At 46.9% G+C, this 13,057-nt stretch overlaps 1 protein-coding gene across 1 annotated transcript in view; it reads right to left on the bottom strand.

The window, feature by feature from the left end:
- Window positions 1-13,057, bottom strand: part of PI4KA (phosphatidylinositol 4-kinase alpha) — a 118,556-nt gene that overhangs the window by 61,085 nt on the left and 44,414 nt on the right. Inside the window, exons 15-19 of the mRNA XM_082697647.1 lie at window positions 11,359-11,454; window positions 10,796-10,979; window positions 10,248-10,351; window positions 7,937-8,105; window positions 4,470-4,520 (exon numbers count right to left, since the gene is read on the bottom strand). Of these exons, the coding sequence (XP_082553773.1) occupies window positions 4,470-4,520; window positions 7,937-8,105; window positions 10,248-10,351; window positions 10,796-10,979; window positions 11,359-11,454 (604 nt within the window). The remainder of the gene's footprint in view (window positions 1-4,469; window positions 4,521-7,936; window positions 8,106-10,247; window positions 10,352-10,795; window positions 10,980-11,358; window positions 11,455-13,057) is intronic.

Genomic DNA, 13,057 nt, shown 5'->3' with positions numbered 1-13,057 from the left:
CAGGTTGGCTTGACTCCAGAGTCACCCACAGAGTCTTGTCACGGAGAGCTTTGACTCAGTGAGACCAATACTAGTCATGGTGGCAGAGAAAGGAGAGCACCTCACACTCCCCACTGTAGGGGGCCACTGTGATGGGTTTGTCTGCAGGTTATCACTGAGTCTTCCCACCAACACTAAGAGGTTCACACTGTTATCCCCTCTTTTTGGCAGAAGAAACAGCTGAGGTCTCAGAGGAGATATGATCCGCCCCAGGCCCTGCTGTTTGTTGGTAACTCCTCTCCACCTGCTTCCTTTCCAACTTCCCACACCTCTGCCTCCTGTATCTCCTGACCAGTGCAGGGTGGAGGCTACGTCTTTGCCTATCACACTTCCAGACCTCTAGGGGAGCCCTGAGCGGGCTGACACACCACTTCTTGAATTCCTTCTCCAGTGTACTTCCGCACTATCCTTTCCTGGTGCTTGTTCCTGCTTTTCTGGTCCTGCTGCTGGTTTCTCGTGTTCCTCCTACTCCTAAATGTGGCTCTCTTAAAAACCCCGCCTATAGCTCTTTGCCATGTCTGTCCCCTACCCAAAAGGTGACCATCTCCCTTCCAATGTGGCCCGCCCCACCTCTGCTGGAGCCAGCCCAGGCTCCTCTGTGATTTGGCCCAGGCCAAGGCCCTCTAGCCTCCATGCTTTTCATTCACCTACATCCGCTCAGAATGCACTCAGACCCTCTCTTTCAGGAACTAGCTGATCCAGGTTTAGAGGCATTAGTGTATTAATTCAGAACACAGACCCTGAGCCAGGCTTCCTGGGTCCCAACCCTGGCTCTGACATTTAGTAGCTGTGGGACTCTGAGGCAAGTTCTGTACCTCAGTTTCTCCACCTGTAAAATAGGGATAATAGGGGCGCCTGGTTGGCTCAGTGGGTTAAAGCCTCTGCCTTTGGCTCAGGTCATGATCCCAGGGTCCTAGGATGGAGGCCCACATCCCTGCTGAGCAGAGAGCCTACTTTCCTTTCTCTCTGCCTACTTGTGATCTTTGTCTGTCAAATAAATAAATAAAATCTTAAAAAAAAAAAGTCTAAAGAAAAATAGGGATAATAACAGCACCTACTTTGCAGAACTGTTGTAAGGATTAAGTGAGTTAATGACTGAAAGGGATTTACATCAGTGCTTGGTGCTTAGCATAAGCTAGATAAAGGCTTCTTGTTACTATCTTTTTTTTTTTTTTTTTTTAAGGTTTTACTTATTTGTCAGAGAGAGAGAGAGCAAGAGTGAGAGAATGAGTGAGCACAAGCAGGGGGAGCAGCAGGCAGAGGGAGAAGCAGGGTCCCTGCTGAGCAGGGAGCCCAATGCAGGACTTGATCCCAGGACCCTGGGATCATGACCTGAGCTGAAGGCAGCCGCTTAACTGACTAAGCCACCCAGGTGTCCCTTGTTACTATCTTTGAGAGAGTATCTAGCCCAGGGGCTCTTGACTGGGGGGCCCTGGGCGGGTTTCTCCCACTCAACTTCCAGAGAATAAATTTGAAACCTTGTTAAGAGATGCATTTCTATGGAAGGAGAGGGCAAGGGTTTCAAAGGAGTCCATGACCTAAACCCTGTTAGTCCACAAACCTAACTTTATAGGCACTGAGAGAATAAGTAACTTGTCCAAGGCCACAAAAATTACGAGCGGCACAGGTAAACGAGCTCTAAGTGAAGTGCACAAGTGTTTTCTGAGCAGGAGGCATAGCTTGGCAAATCACTAGTTTACAGCAGGGGAACACACAGGACTCTTAAGCATTAGACACTCTTTCTGGTGCTTGATTAACTAAAGGGCTAGACACTAAGAAAAGCGATTTAATCAGTGTTACTCCTGAAGAGACACTATTCTACAAAGTTGCAGGTCAAAGATCACCAAACCTACTGAAGGAGCCTTATAGATCATATGACTCAGTCTCCTGTGATGCCCCCCAGGCTCCTAAAGTCACTGAGAAGTCACTGATAAGCTGCATATGGACAGACACCCGGGCTTCCTGCCTCAAACCCACTGGCACTTCCACTGAACAAAATACCGGGAGACAATTAATCATCAAAAGATTCAAACCGGAGTATCTTCTTCCAAAAGAAAGGAAAAAAAGAAAAGATTTAAAAAAAAAAAAAAAAGGTAGAAACTAGTTTTTCCTAGAGGGTCCAAGGGGCAAACCATAAGGCAAATGTAAGATCCCATGATTCTCTGTGCTCTTTGTTGAGCAATAGAATCAAATATTTGTTTCCTCCCCCATAATATAACCATTAACTTTTGTTAAGACTACAATACTTATTCTATTCATGTAAAAGGTCACTGCAGCGGATAAACAAAGTATTTTAAGTCAGTGTGTGCTTGCCTATCGTTGCTAACAATCATGCTGACACTGACCCAGATGGGCACTTCAGAGGATCATCTTCATCTTTTCAAGAAGCTTTATGGGCAGAGCAGGCATAGAGAGGTTGTGACGCTCACCCAGGATCCCACGCACAGGACCAGGAGTCCAACCCTGGCCTCCGTGACCTGAACACCTATGTGTTCCCAGCCAACCTCATCGGTCACTACTCCCAGAAAGTGCAAAGTGCCCCCTGCAATTTCTTCTATGCAGTTATTAAACTCTAAATGACAACAGCTACACATGCTTGAAAGCTCACAGGCACACGGGTCAGAGAACTCTAGTGTTCGAATTCATGAGAATTCAGGGATTTGAGTGTCACCCCAGACAAGCCCCCAGGCTGCCAAAATCTGCTCTCTCTTGGAGCCTGCTGCTGGCTCCTCTCCCCTCCGACGGTCTGAGAGAGTGCTATGGACTTTATGCCCCTCACTTTTCCCTCCAGGCCAAACAAAGAATCTATGTAGCATGGTACTTCTAAAACACAACTGTACACTAACCAATACTAAGTATAAAGTGAAAAAGTTTATGTTTTTAAAAACCAACGGACACAGTGATGAAATATACCGCAGCAGAGAGTCCTGGCCGTTCTCAAATCCTCACAGCCTATGGGAGGCACCTGATCGCAGGTGTGAAGGTGGTTAAGGTCCCCAGGGAGAGGGAAGAGACACCAGTACAGGAAGGCAGCGAGGGCGCGGGCAGACTTGAAGCCCGCCCCCCACCCCCTCCAGCACACGCAGGCAAGGGAGACTATCCTGACACAGATGCAGCAGGGGAACAAGCAACTTGGCTTCTGCTCCACAATCAGCGCTTACAGGGCAGGGGATCGGGAAAGAAAAGAAGAAGCTGAAGGAAGGTGAATGGAGGCAGAGTGCTCCACAAAGTGCAACCTGTGGCATCTTAAAGGCAAATGATAATAAACCAGTCAGCTCCCATTTTCATCCACCTTGGCCAGCTAAAATCAGACCCCTAAAGTCCACCGATTCCAAAAGATGAACACGCAGACTGCAGTAAGAACAGATGCTGAGATCAGGAGAGGTGCCTCTCTGTCCACCTGCCTGACCTCTATAGCCCTGGGTCACCCTGACAGCTCAGAGGTCAACCCCTCTGATGTTCTATGTGAAGGCACACATGTGTGAGTGTTCAAGACTCAAACTACGGAGGTTGGGGAAAGGTGGGAAGGAACTGGAAGGCAGAAGGAAGACTTAACCAGAAGGTAGGTTTAGTGGAAGTTAGAGAATCAGAGATGAAAACAAATATTAGAACCTGGGACCATGGCTTAAGAGTGGCAGCTGGGGGACACCTGGGTGGCTCAGCTGGTTAAGCGGCTGCCTTCGGCTCAGGTCATGATCCCAGCGTCCTGGGATCGAGTCCCGCATCGGGCTCCTTGCTCAGCCGGGAGCCTGCTTCTCCCTCTGCCTCTGCTTACCACTCTGTCTGCTTGTGCTCACTCTCACTCCTCTCTCTCTCTGATAAATAAATAAATAAACAAATAAATAAATAAAAAAGAGTGGCAGCTGGGAACAACTGAGAAAAGGGAAAACAACTTCTACAAAGGTCATTTGGGAAGAAAAGGCTGCAGGTTGAGACAAGGCAAGATGAAGAACGTTGTGGCACAGGACAGGGCCTAGACTGTGAGCTGCCACCATGGTGGTGGGTGGGGCTGTGCTCCAAAGTATAACCAGCCCTTTGTGTCCCCTGTGGGAGCAGGATGGGGATAGAAGCAGAGCCTGCCCACTATTATTCAGAGGCACTGGAGCAGGGCAGAAGACACAGGGCGAACCTGGAGCCACACCTCAGCTCTAGGAGCCACACAAGAGAGAACCAAAGTGGGTTTCCTAGTCAACCGGTGAGGAGGTTCAGGCAGAGCACGGAGAATGGGAGTGAGGGTGTGACCACAGCAGGCACATACAAGTGAGATGGTCATAGAACAGCTGGTGGCAGCAGAAACACAGCCACATGTACAGAATCATTGGGCCTCCAAAGAGCATTTTGCTAAGAAATTTGCTGTGTACCACTAGGCAACACTAAAAATATAAGCACAGTATCTGAAGTTTAAAACTACTCAGTTAATTAATACTCACCACAGCAATTACAGGAATGAGTACACCCAAGTTCCCTGCGCTGCTAGAAGCCTAGAAAGTAAAAGAATTGAGTCATTGAAAGCATGAATTCCTTTCATTAAAAAAAGACATAATGTTAATTTCAGAGAAATAATGAGATATATAGATAGCAATATATAAACACGCTCACTCAATATAATTTTTTTTTTAAAGTAGGCTCCACATGGGGCGCCTGGGTGGCTCAGTGGGTTAAAGTCTCTGCCTTCAGCTTGGGTCATGATCCCAGGGTCCTGGAATCGAGTCCCACATCAGGCTCTCTGCTCAGCAGGGAGCCTGCTTCCTCCTCTCTCTCTGCCTGCCTCTCTGCCTGCTTGTGATCTCTATTCTGTCAAATAAATAAATAAATAAATCTTTAAAAAAAAAAAAAAAAAAAGTAGGCTCCACACCCAGTGTGGATCCTACTTGAACTCATGACCCTGAGATCAAGACTTGAGCTGAGATCAAGAGTCAGATGCCTAACTGACTAAGCCACCCAGGTGCCCCAACATCATTTTAATATCAAAAAAATGGAAACATGCCAAACAGTAGAATGATTATGTAAGTTATAGTACCCATGTAAAATTAAATACCACACAGGTATTAAAAAGACAACTTTCTGGGTGCCTGGGTGGCTCAGTCATTAAGCGTCTGCCTTCGGCTCAGGTCGTAATCCCAGGGTCCTGGGATAGAGTCCTGCATCAGGCTGTCTGCTAAGTGGGAAACCTGTTTCTCTCTCTCCCACTACCCCTGCTTGTGTTCCCTCTCTTGCTGTGTCTCTCTCTGTCAAATAAATAAATAAAATCTTTTGGAAAAAAAAAGACACCTTTCTGAAAAATATCTAGTCACTTTGGAAAGTGCCCACAGCAAATTTTAAATGGGAAAAAAAATCATGATTTCAGAGTATTCAATGATATAATCCTGATCATGTAAAATAAATATATTTCCATAAAGAAATCTAGGAGGAAGTCTATCAAAATGTCAATGATGAGAGACGCCTGGGTGGCTCAGTCAGTTAAGCATCTGCCTTCAGCTCAGGTCACGATCTCAGAGTCCTGTGATTGAGCCCTGCTTTGGGCTCCCTGCTCAGCAGGAAGCCTGCATCTCCCTCTCCCTCTGCCTCCTCCCACCCTACCCCACACTTGTGCTCTCCGTCTCCTTCTCTCTCTCTCAAATAAATAAATAAAATCTTTTTTAAAAATGTCAGTAATGAGTATATCTGAGTAGAGGAATTATGGGTGCTTTTTACTTTATCAGTTAACGGTTTCTGATCTTTTCTATAATACACATATATTCTTTTCAAGTTATGGAAAATTTGGGCATTACATAAGAAATAACTATTAAAAGGTAGGTTCCCTGGTTGGACACACAAATAAGGCTATAAACTATAGTGCAAACCGATAAGTCTCAGTTCTGAAAGCACTCACTTCAGGACATTCAGTTTATTTTTTCTGTTAATAGCAGCAGCCAAGTACATTGAGCACCAACTGCATGCCGGGCAATTCCAAGCATTTCATATGTAATAACTAAATCTCTGGGGGAGAAAACGGGGTGTGAGTAGCTTGCCAAAACCCTACAGCCGCTCAGCCATGGGGACAGAATCTCAAGCCCTGCCTCCTCCTCTCTGGAAACTAACGGCTTCCCAGATATGCGATGACTGGGAAGAATTGTTGTTTCTTGCTTTTTCTCTCTCTTTTTAAAAAGATTTTATTTATTTGTCAGAGAAAGACCACACACAGGCAGGGGAAACAGCAGGCAGAGAAGCAGGCACCCTGCTGAGCAAGGAGCCTGATGCAGAATTCAATCCCAGGACCTTGGAATCATGACTGGAGCTGAAGGCAGCTGCTTAACCGACTGAGTCAACCAGGCATTCCAAGAATTGCCATTTCTTAATTTATAATCATGACTCTTTGTCTTCATTGGGGCACATGTTGGCCAACCCCCTCTCACAGATTCGGCAAGTCCCCTTATTCTCTGAGGCCCCATCTTAGGGGGAAAGCACAGCAGTTGCTCAGTAAACACTGGACTGTTCTCTGCATGATCGCAAACAGGAACTATTCTGCAAAGAAAAGGATTCACAGCTCTGCACCTGGAAGGTAGAAAAGGGATCCCTGCACTGTCAGGGCAACAACCCTCACTCCCAGCCCATGAATGAAGCACTACATCCTGAGTCTTGAGAATGTAAATTTGTAGCAAGAGCAGACAGAGAGGAGCAGCCCTTGAGTCCAGGAGCATTCTTCTGGGCCCTGAAATACAATTTCCAGGGGAGGCAAGGAGAACGACTCCTGAAACACTCCTTGGACACATCACAGCCTCTGCTTTCTCGGCTGCCAAGTGTCTCCCTTGATCTCTGAGCAGCCCTCACTTCCCGATGCCCAAGGCCCCACTGGGCACGACAGATCCCTCTGTCCCTTGTGTATCAGGATGGCCTGGCTGTGCACCATCCTGGGAGATCACTGTCCAAGGGTTTAGCAGAGCAAATCTGAATTAGAGCGAAGGCTTTTAGGACCCCTTCTCGCACCAGCTATTTCCCCCTTAGCCAAGATTTTCACACAGAGGGCTAAAAGCTCCTTTTCATTCAGTTTTCAATTTAGCTGTCACCTCCTCAGGTCGTCACACAGCCTGATCTAAAGCACTCCTCTACACACTGCCCTGTTTTGGCTTTGCTGTCTGTAGGAGTAGGCCCCTTGTCTGCCTGTTCACTTCCGTAACCCCAGCACCTAGAACAAGGGTGAAGAAAGATTTGGCCGTGGCCAAATCTGACCCACACCTGTTCTTGGAAATAGAGTTTTATGGGTGCACAGCTGTCCATTCTTTAACTGGCTTTATGCTACCAGGACAGAGCTGAGTAGTTGCAACAGAGACTCTACGGCCCACAGAGCATAAAATAAGTATAATCTGGCCCTTTAGAGAAGGTTGGCTGACCCTTGACTAGGCACACAGTAGGTAAACAGTAACTGTCTGGGGAAGGAAGGTGGGAGGAAAAGACAAAGGAGGATGAAGGTGGTGGAGATCTGGTAGAAAGAATGGTACCAACATGACAGGTCAAAGAGGACATGATGGGGTAGGGAGCTTAACCTGCCTCAACTTCCCCAGTCTGTCTCTTTGGAGGCTCAAGACCTGTCATTTTATCTGTCCCGATGGACCTGTCTCCCTGGATGGCCCAGATTAGGTCAGATCTGGCCCTTCTCATGTTGTCACTGTGTTCTGATGAAGGCCTCCACCCCCTGGCTTCATGATGGCAGAGAGAAGGAAGAAAGGAGGTTTGGGGGAGTCCATACTAGGCTGCTGTCACTTACCACCCTGGGCTGGGGGAGGTAGCTGTCACAAGCCAGACATGGTTCTACAAGAAAGCCACCTTCTCGGAAAACTTGCCAGCAGCCCCGAGAAAGAACCTTTGTTCTTGTTGTTTATCAGATGCCCCGGGGTGACCGCCCTTCCTCCCTCCCTACCTTCAGGGCAGGCCCCTTCTCACTGGCCCGCTCGCTGGCCCGCTTTCCCTCCAGCCCCAGCTGCACAAACAGCTCCAGCAGGTTCATGAGCAGCTCGTCCACGAGGTGCTCATCCTGGATGTTGGCTGCGATGTTGGCCAGGGCATTGATCACCGCCAGGGAGCAGTGCCTGGTGGGGAGAGAAATGACAGCTGCTAGAACACAGGGTCTGGACTGCAAGGGTGAGGCCAGCTGACTCCTGCCTCATCACGCCCCTCAGTGCCTGTGAATGAAGGAGCCCTCCAGGAGGGATGAGTGTCTCTGTGAACACCAGCTCCCTAAAGGACAGTCAGCTGCTACAGAAATGGCTTTAACCTCTCCTGACATGCATTAAGGGCCTCGGGGAACTGCTTAGGGTCCAGAAATCCACACTTATAGAACTTGTGAAGATCTTAGGACACTTCTGAGTGTTGAAAGACTACTACATAGCTAAATTCCTATAAATCCTCAATTATAGGAAGCCTTAATTCACTATTACCACCCATGAAACTTTCCTGTGACGATCAGCTTCTTCCCCACACTGCCTCCACCATAGGGCTGATGCTAGTATTAGTTCACATCAGGCACTCAGGAAGCACTCAGTGGCCCTGGGACAACCTGCATTAGGACAGTGCTAGTAAAGGTAAGCCCTGGATACAGAGCTGACAATGCGCCCCCTGCCCAGAGAGTCACAGCAAACCAGCAAGGCTGGCCAGACTTCTGTGGGGGCAGCCAGCACCTGCCACTTCTATGCTGGATGACCTCAGGAGAGTGGCTCATCTTTGAGCCTCAGTTTCCTATCAAATAAAACAAGAATAATAGAATTCCCTCCTCACAGGGTGTAGGATGAACGAAACACTCCACATGAAGCACTGGGCTCATTGCCTGGCCCGCAGAAATCTCCCAGCAAACAGCACACCCTTCACAGACACATGAAATCCTGGGAGGTAAGGGCAAACGGATGGCAGTAAAAGCCTCCACTGGTGAGGAAGAAGACAAACCACTTGTGGTAGCGGTAAGACTTTATGGAGGTGGAGTCAGAAGTTGAAGAACTGGTAGGCATGGAGAAGGCCAAGTACTGCATACGGCAGCAAGATGGAGGCAAGGGTCAGAAGGAAAACAGCAGGAGCAAAGACAAGGAGCGGAAGGTGTGAGGACCAAGGAGGTGCAGAAGTCACTTCGGGACAAGGAAGCAATGAGGGAAAGAGGTGTTTTGGTCTGTGAGTCAGTTTCTTCACAGAGACCAGAGATGGATGGACCATCCATCCCCTTTCCAGATAAAGGGGAAAGGAGCTGAATGCCTCCCTAAACCAGTCCTCAGACTGTTCTAGTAGCCTGGGCTTGAAATGGAGGCAGTAAGAAGGCAAAGGAATGACACCACAAGAGTGTGAATTTATTAAGAGCTTTCCTGTAGGTGATCTAAATTACCCACACAAATGGAGACCGGTGTTCATTTGACAGATGACAGAAGAAGAAACGAAGGCACAGAGAGCGTGATCTTTTTCAAAGGTCACACAGCCACACTTCCACCCACTAATGTGAGTTGGAGAGAAGCTCAGAATGAGCCCTGCACGTAAAGGTCAGAAGGAGAGAAAATAAATGCCAACAAAGGGAACAAAGGGGCCTGCCCCTTTCTTCCCTAGGTCTGTCAAACTCTTCTGAGATACTCCCGATGTGGAAAAACATGACCCTGCACTCAAGGCGTTCACAGTAGGGGCAAGGAACAGGCAAGGAAGCATATTTTAGTCTGCTAGTAAAACTGGCCAAACTTTACACAAATATCAAACATCTGAGGATGAAAATGTCCACTCCTTCCAACCCTCCAAATCCCACCTCTCTGAATTCATCCTGAGGAAAGTGTCAGAGACACTCACAGATACACAGCTATTAGATTGTTGGATGTAGCGCTTACCAGTGGGAAACCTGGCAAACTACCACACCTCCAAGCTTGGGACTGATTAGATCTCAGTGCTGCTCTATGATGGGACACTCCGCAGCCATTAAAGGTGTCACATGGTAGAAAGTTAATGGCATGGCTGATGCACTGGTACATAAAAAAGCCTACTGGCTGGGTGGACACTTCGTTGTCAGGGAGGGTCTGAGGTAATGACACTGAGATGCTCAGCTCCTAGTGGCACTCGCTCATTTCCTGCTTGTGCATGTGCTGATTTGTAGCACATACTGCTTTTGTAGGAAAAAAGTTTATTCAAAAGACAAATCCCCAAACCTCACACTTTTAAAGGGCGCTGAAAACTGTCATGATCTAGAGTGACAACGAGGTCTAGTGAATTACCTGTAGCCATGATCCTTGTAATCTTTAGTGGCTGAGTACACGACAGAGCTGGCCTTTACGCTGATCTGCTGGAAGAGATTCCATACTTCCTGATAAATGTATTGCTGGAAGAGAGTGAGGGACACAGTTACCGTGGCATGACTTCCCATGAAAGCCCTTCCTTGGAACATGAAAAAGGCCCCTCTACCATCATTCAGAGAAAGAGCTTCTGGAATGTATGGACCATAAAGGCCCAAAAGAACATCAAGGGCACCCGTTCCTAAAGCTTTCAGCAAACTTCACAAGCTAAAAGGGAAATGGTTTCAACTTAAATTCTATTACATGTTATTAACATCAGCAAGAAATGATTTTAAACCTCCTTTTCCCAGCACTTAGGGAGCCATCACTATTCCCTGTTACTTGGAAAAAAAATCTCCCTATTCACTGTCAGGAGAGCTGTGAGAATTTAACTCATCTGCAGGGTGAATTTAATCTATTTTTGCACTCCTGATAGTCAAAGTAACAATGCTTGCAGAGGGTAATGGGTTTTACCATAGGTCCTGCCTTACGTTTCCGGTGATAACCAAGCAGCCCAGCTGGTCAATGATGAGCACATCAAGGGGGGAGGGGGGCTGGCAGAATTTCTGCTGCAGGATCTGCAGAATTGGCTCCATGACCTTTGGGGTGTCCCTCAAGGCCACCGCAATGTGTCCCAAGGCTCGGATGGTATGGTCAGGAATCAAGTGAGCGTCCCTGTGAGGAGAGAAAGAGAAGCATCCTGGGAACAGTCCTCTGTGAAATGAAGCCCAGAAGCTACAGCCTGGACCTCAAGGTTACCACAGTCTGTCAGATGAAGTGGTCATCCGACAGCGGCTGCCTGGAATCCTTACTTCCAGTAGAAACATAAAGTCTCTGGCTCTACTCAGTATGACACAGATCTTTCTCTGCTCCCAAACAGTGGTCCAGGATCAACATTCTAAGGTGAGTTTCACCTTAAATGGGGGGACAGATCTGATGCATGACTCCACCCTCTGCAAGTAAGAAGCACAGAAGTGCAAGATACCAGCCCCTCCCTACCCCCCGCGCCAGGCCTGCTGAGAACAACAGGCTGCTCTTTGGGGATGAGACGTACTTGTCACTCTCCTGGGAGATGTAGAGCCGGTTGGAGAGGCTGGCCAGGAAGGCCTCCACGATCACCGTGTCCACCGTCAAGCCAGCTTTCAGGCACCTGGAGAGTGAGGAAACCCACATGGCATGGGGCATCAGAACAACAGATGAGGGTTCTGTTTCTGGTTTTTGTCTCTTTGTCAGGTCTACAGAGTTTAAAAAACTGCTCTGAGCATTTTTTCCCCAGAAATCTGAATGAAAATCATTACACAGAATGAATTCAAAGAATTGCTGCAGATTTTGCCCATTTGATAACTATCTCAGTCAGAAACAGTAACTTCATTATTTGACCAGAACAGTTTACTTCAGAATGTTACACTCACCCTGATTCCAATTTAAAATTTCCAAAACTGTTCCTTTACAAGTTACAGTAACTGGTTCAAGATACATGGTCCCAAAACACCTCAGGGAATATTATATGATATACCAAAGTTTTACTAGTATGAAGAAAAATTTATTTTCTAAAGAAAAGGGGTAATTTTAAAAGCCCATGAAGACACAAAATCTTTTCAGGCATCTCTTGCTTTCTGTGTCTGTTTGGCTCCCATGCCAGAGTCAGAGAAGAACATCTGGCTAACAGAAAAGGGCCGTCATATTCTCTTGATGGGGTTTCTGAGAGCATGGAGCCAGAATTCAGAGGGAGAGATACATTTTCATATAAATTAAAATGTAAGTGGTTTCTGAGTTTGGAGTGCAAGAGTTCACATAGCAGAAGCCTGGGCAGCAAGGACACTCAATCATATAAAATCCGTCCCTTATGCTAAAAATTACAAAAAACCCAGAAAATGTGACAATGTGTCGTTACTCTGGATAATAGGCTGAGAGATAACTCTTTCCATTTTTTCTATATTCCCATTTTTAAATTACATTTATGATCAGGAAAAGAAAAACAAACCTTATTTAAAAAAAAAACTTAGGGGTGCCTGGGTGGCTCAGTCAGTTAAAACATCTGCCTTCGGCTCAGGTCATGATCCCAGTAAGTCCTGGGATCAAGTCCTACATCGGATTCCCTGTTCAGCCCGGAATCTGCTTCTTCCTCTCCCTCTGCCCTTCTTCCCACACCCCCTCCAGCTTATGCTCTCTCTCTCTCAACATAAATAAAATCTTTTTTTTTTATTTTTTTAATAAACATTTAGATCTTTTTTTTTTTTTTAAGATTTTATTTATTTGACAGACAGAGATCACAAGTAGACAGAGAGAAGGCAGAGAGAGAGGAGGGGGAAGCAGGCTCCCCGCTGAGCAGAGAGCCCAATGCGGGGCTCGATCCCAGGACCCTGAGATCATGACCTGAGCTGAAGGCAAAGACTTTAACCCACTTAACCACCCAGGTGCCCCAACATACATAAAATCTTAAAAAAAAAAGTAGGGTTCCTGGGTGACACAGTCAGCTAAGCATCTGATTCTTGATTTCGGATCTAGTCATGAGCTTGGGATCATGAGATTGAGCTCCACATTGAGCCTTACATCAGGCTCTGCACTGAGTACAGAGTCTGCTTGTTAATCTCTCTCTTTTTCCTCTGCCCCTCCCTCCTGTGCACACGTGTGTGCGCGCTCTCTCTCTCTAAAATAAATGGAGAAATCTTTTTAAAAGTCTTCTTTTTTTTTTAAAAGATTTTATTTATTTATTTGACAGAGAGAGATCACAAGTAGGCAGAGAGGCAGGC

This window comes from Mustela nivalis (assembly GCF_964662115.1).
Source record: "Mustela nivalis genome assembly, chromosome: 14".
NCBI lineage: Eukaryota > Metazoa > Chordata > Mammalia > Carnivora > Mustelidae > Mustela > Mustela nivalis.
Note: the sequence above shows the minus strand (reverse complement) of the source record. Positions and strands in the feature narration are given on the sequence as shown.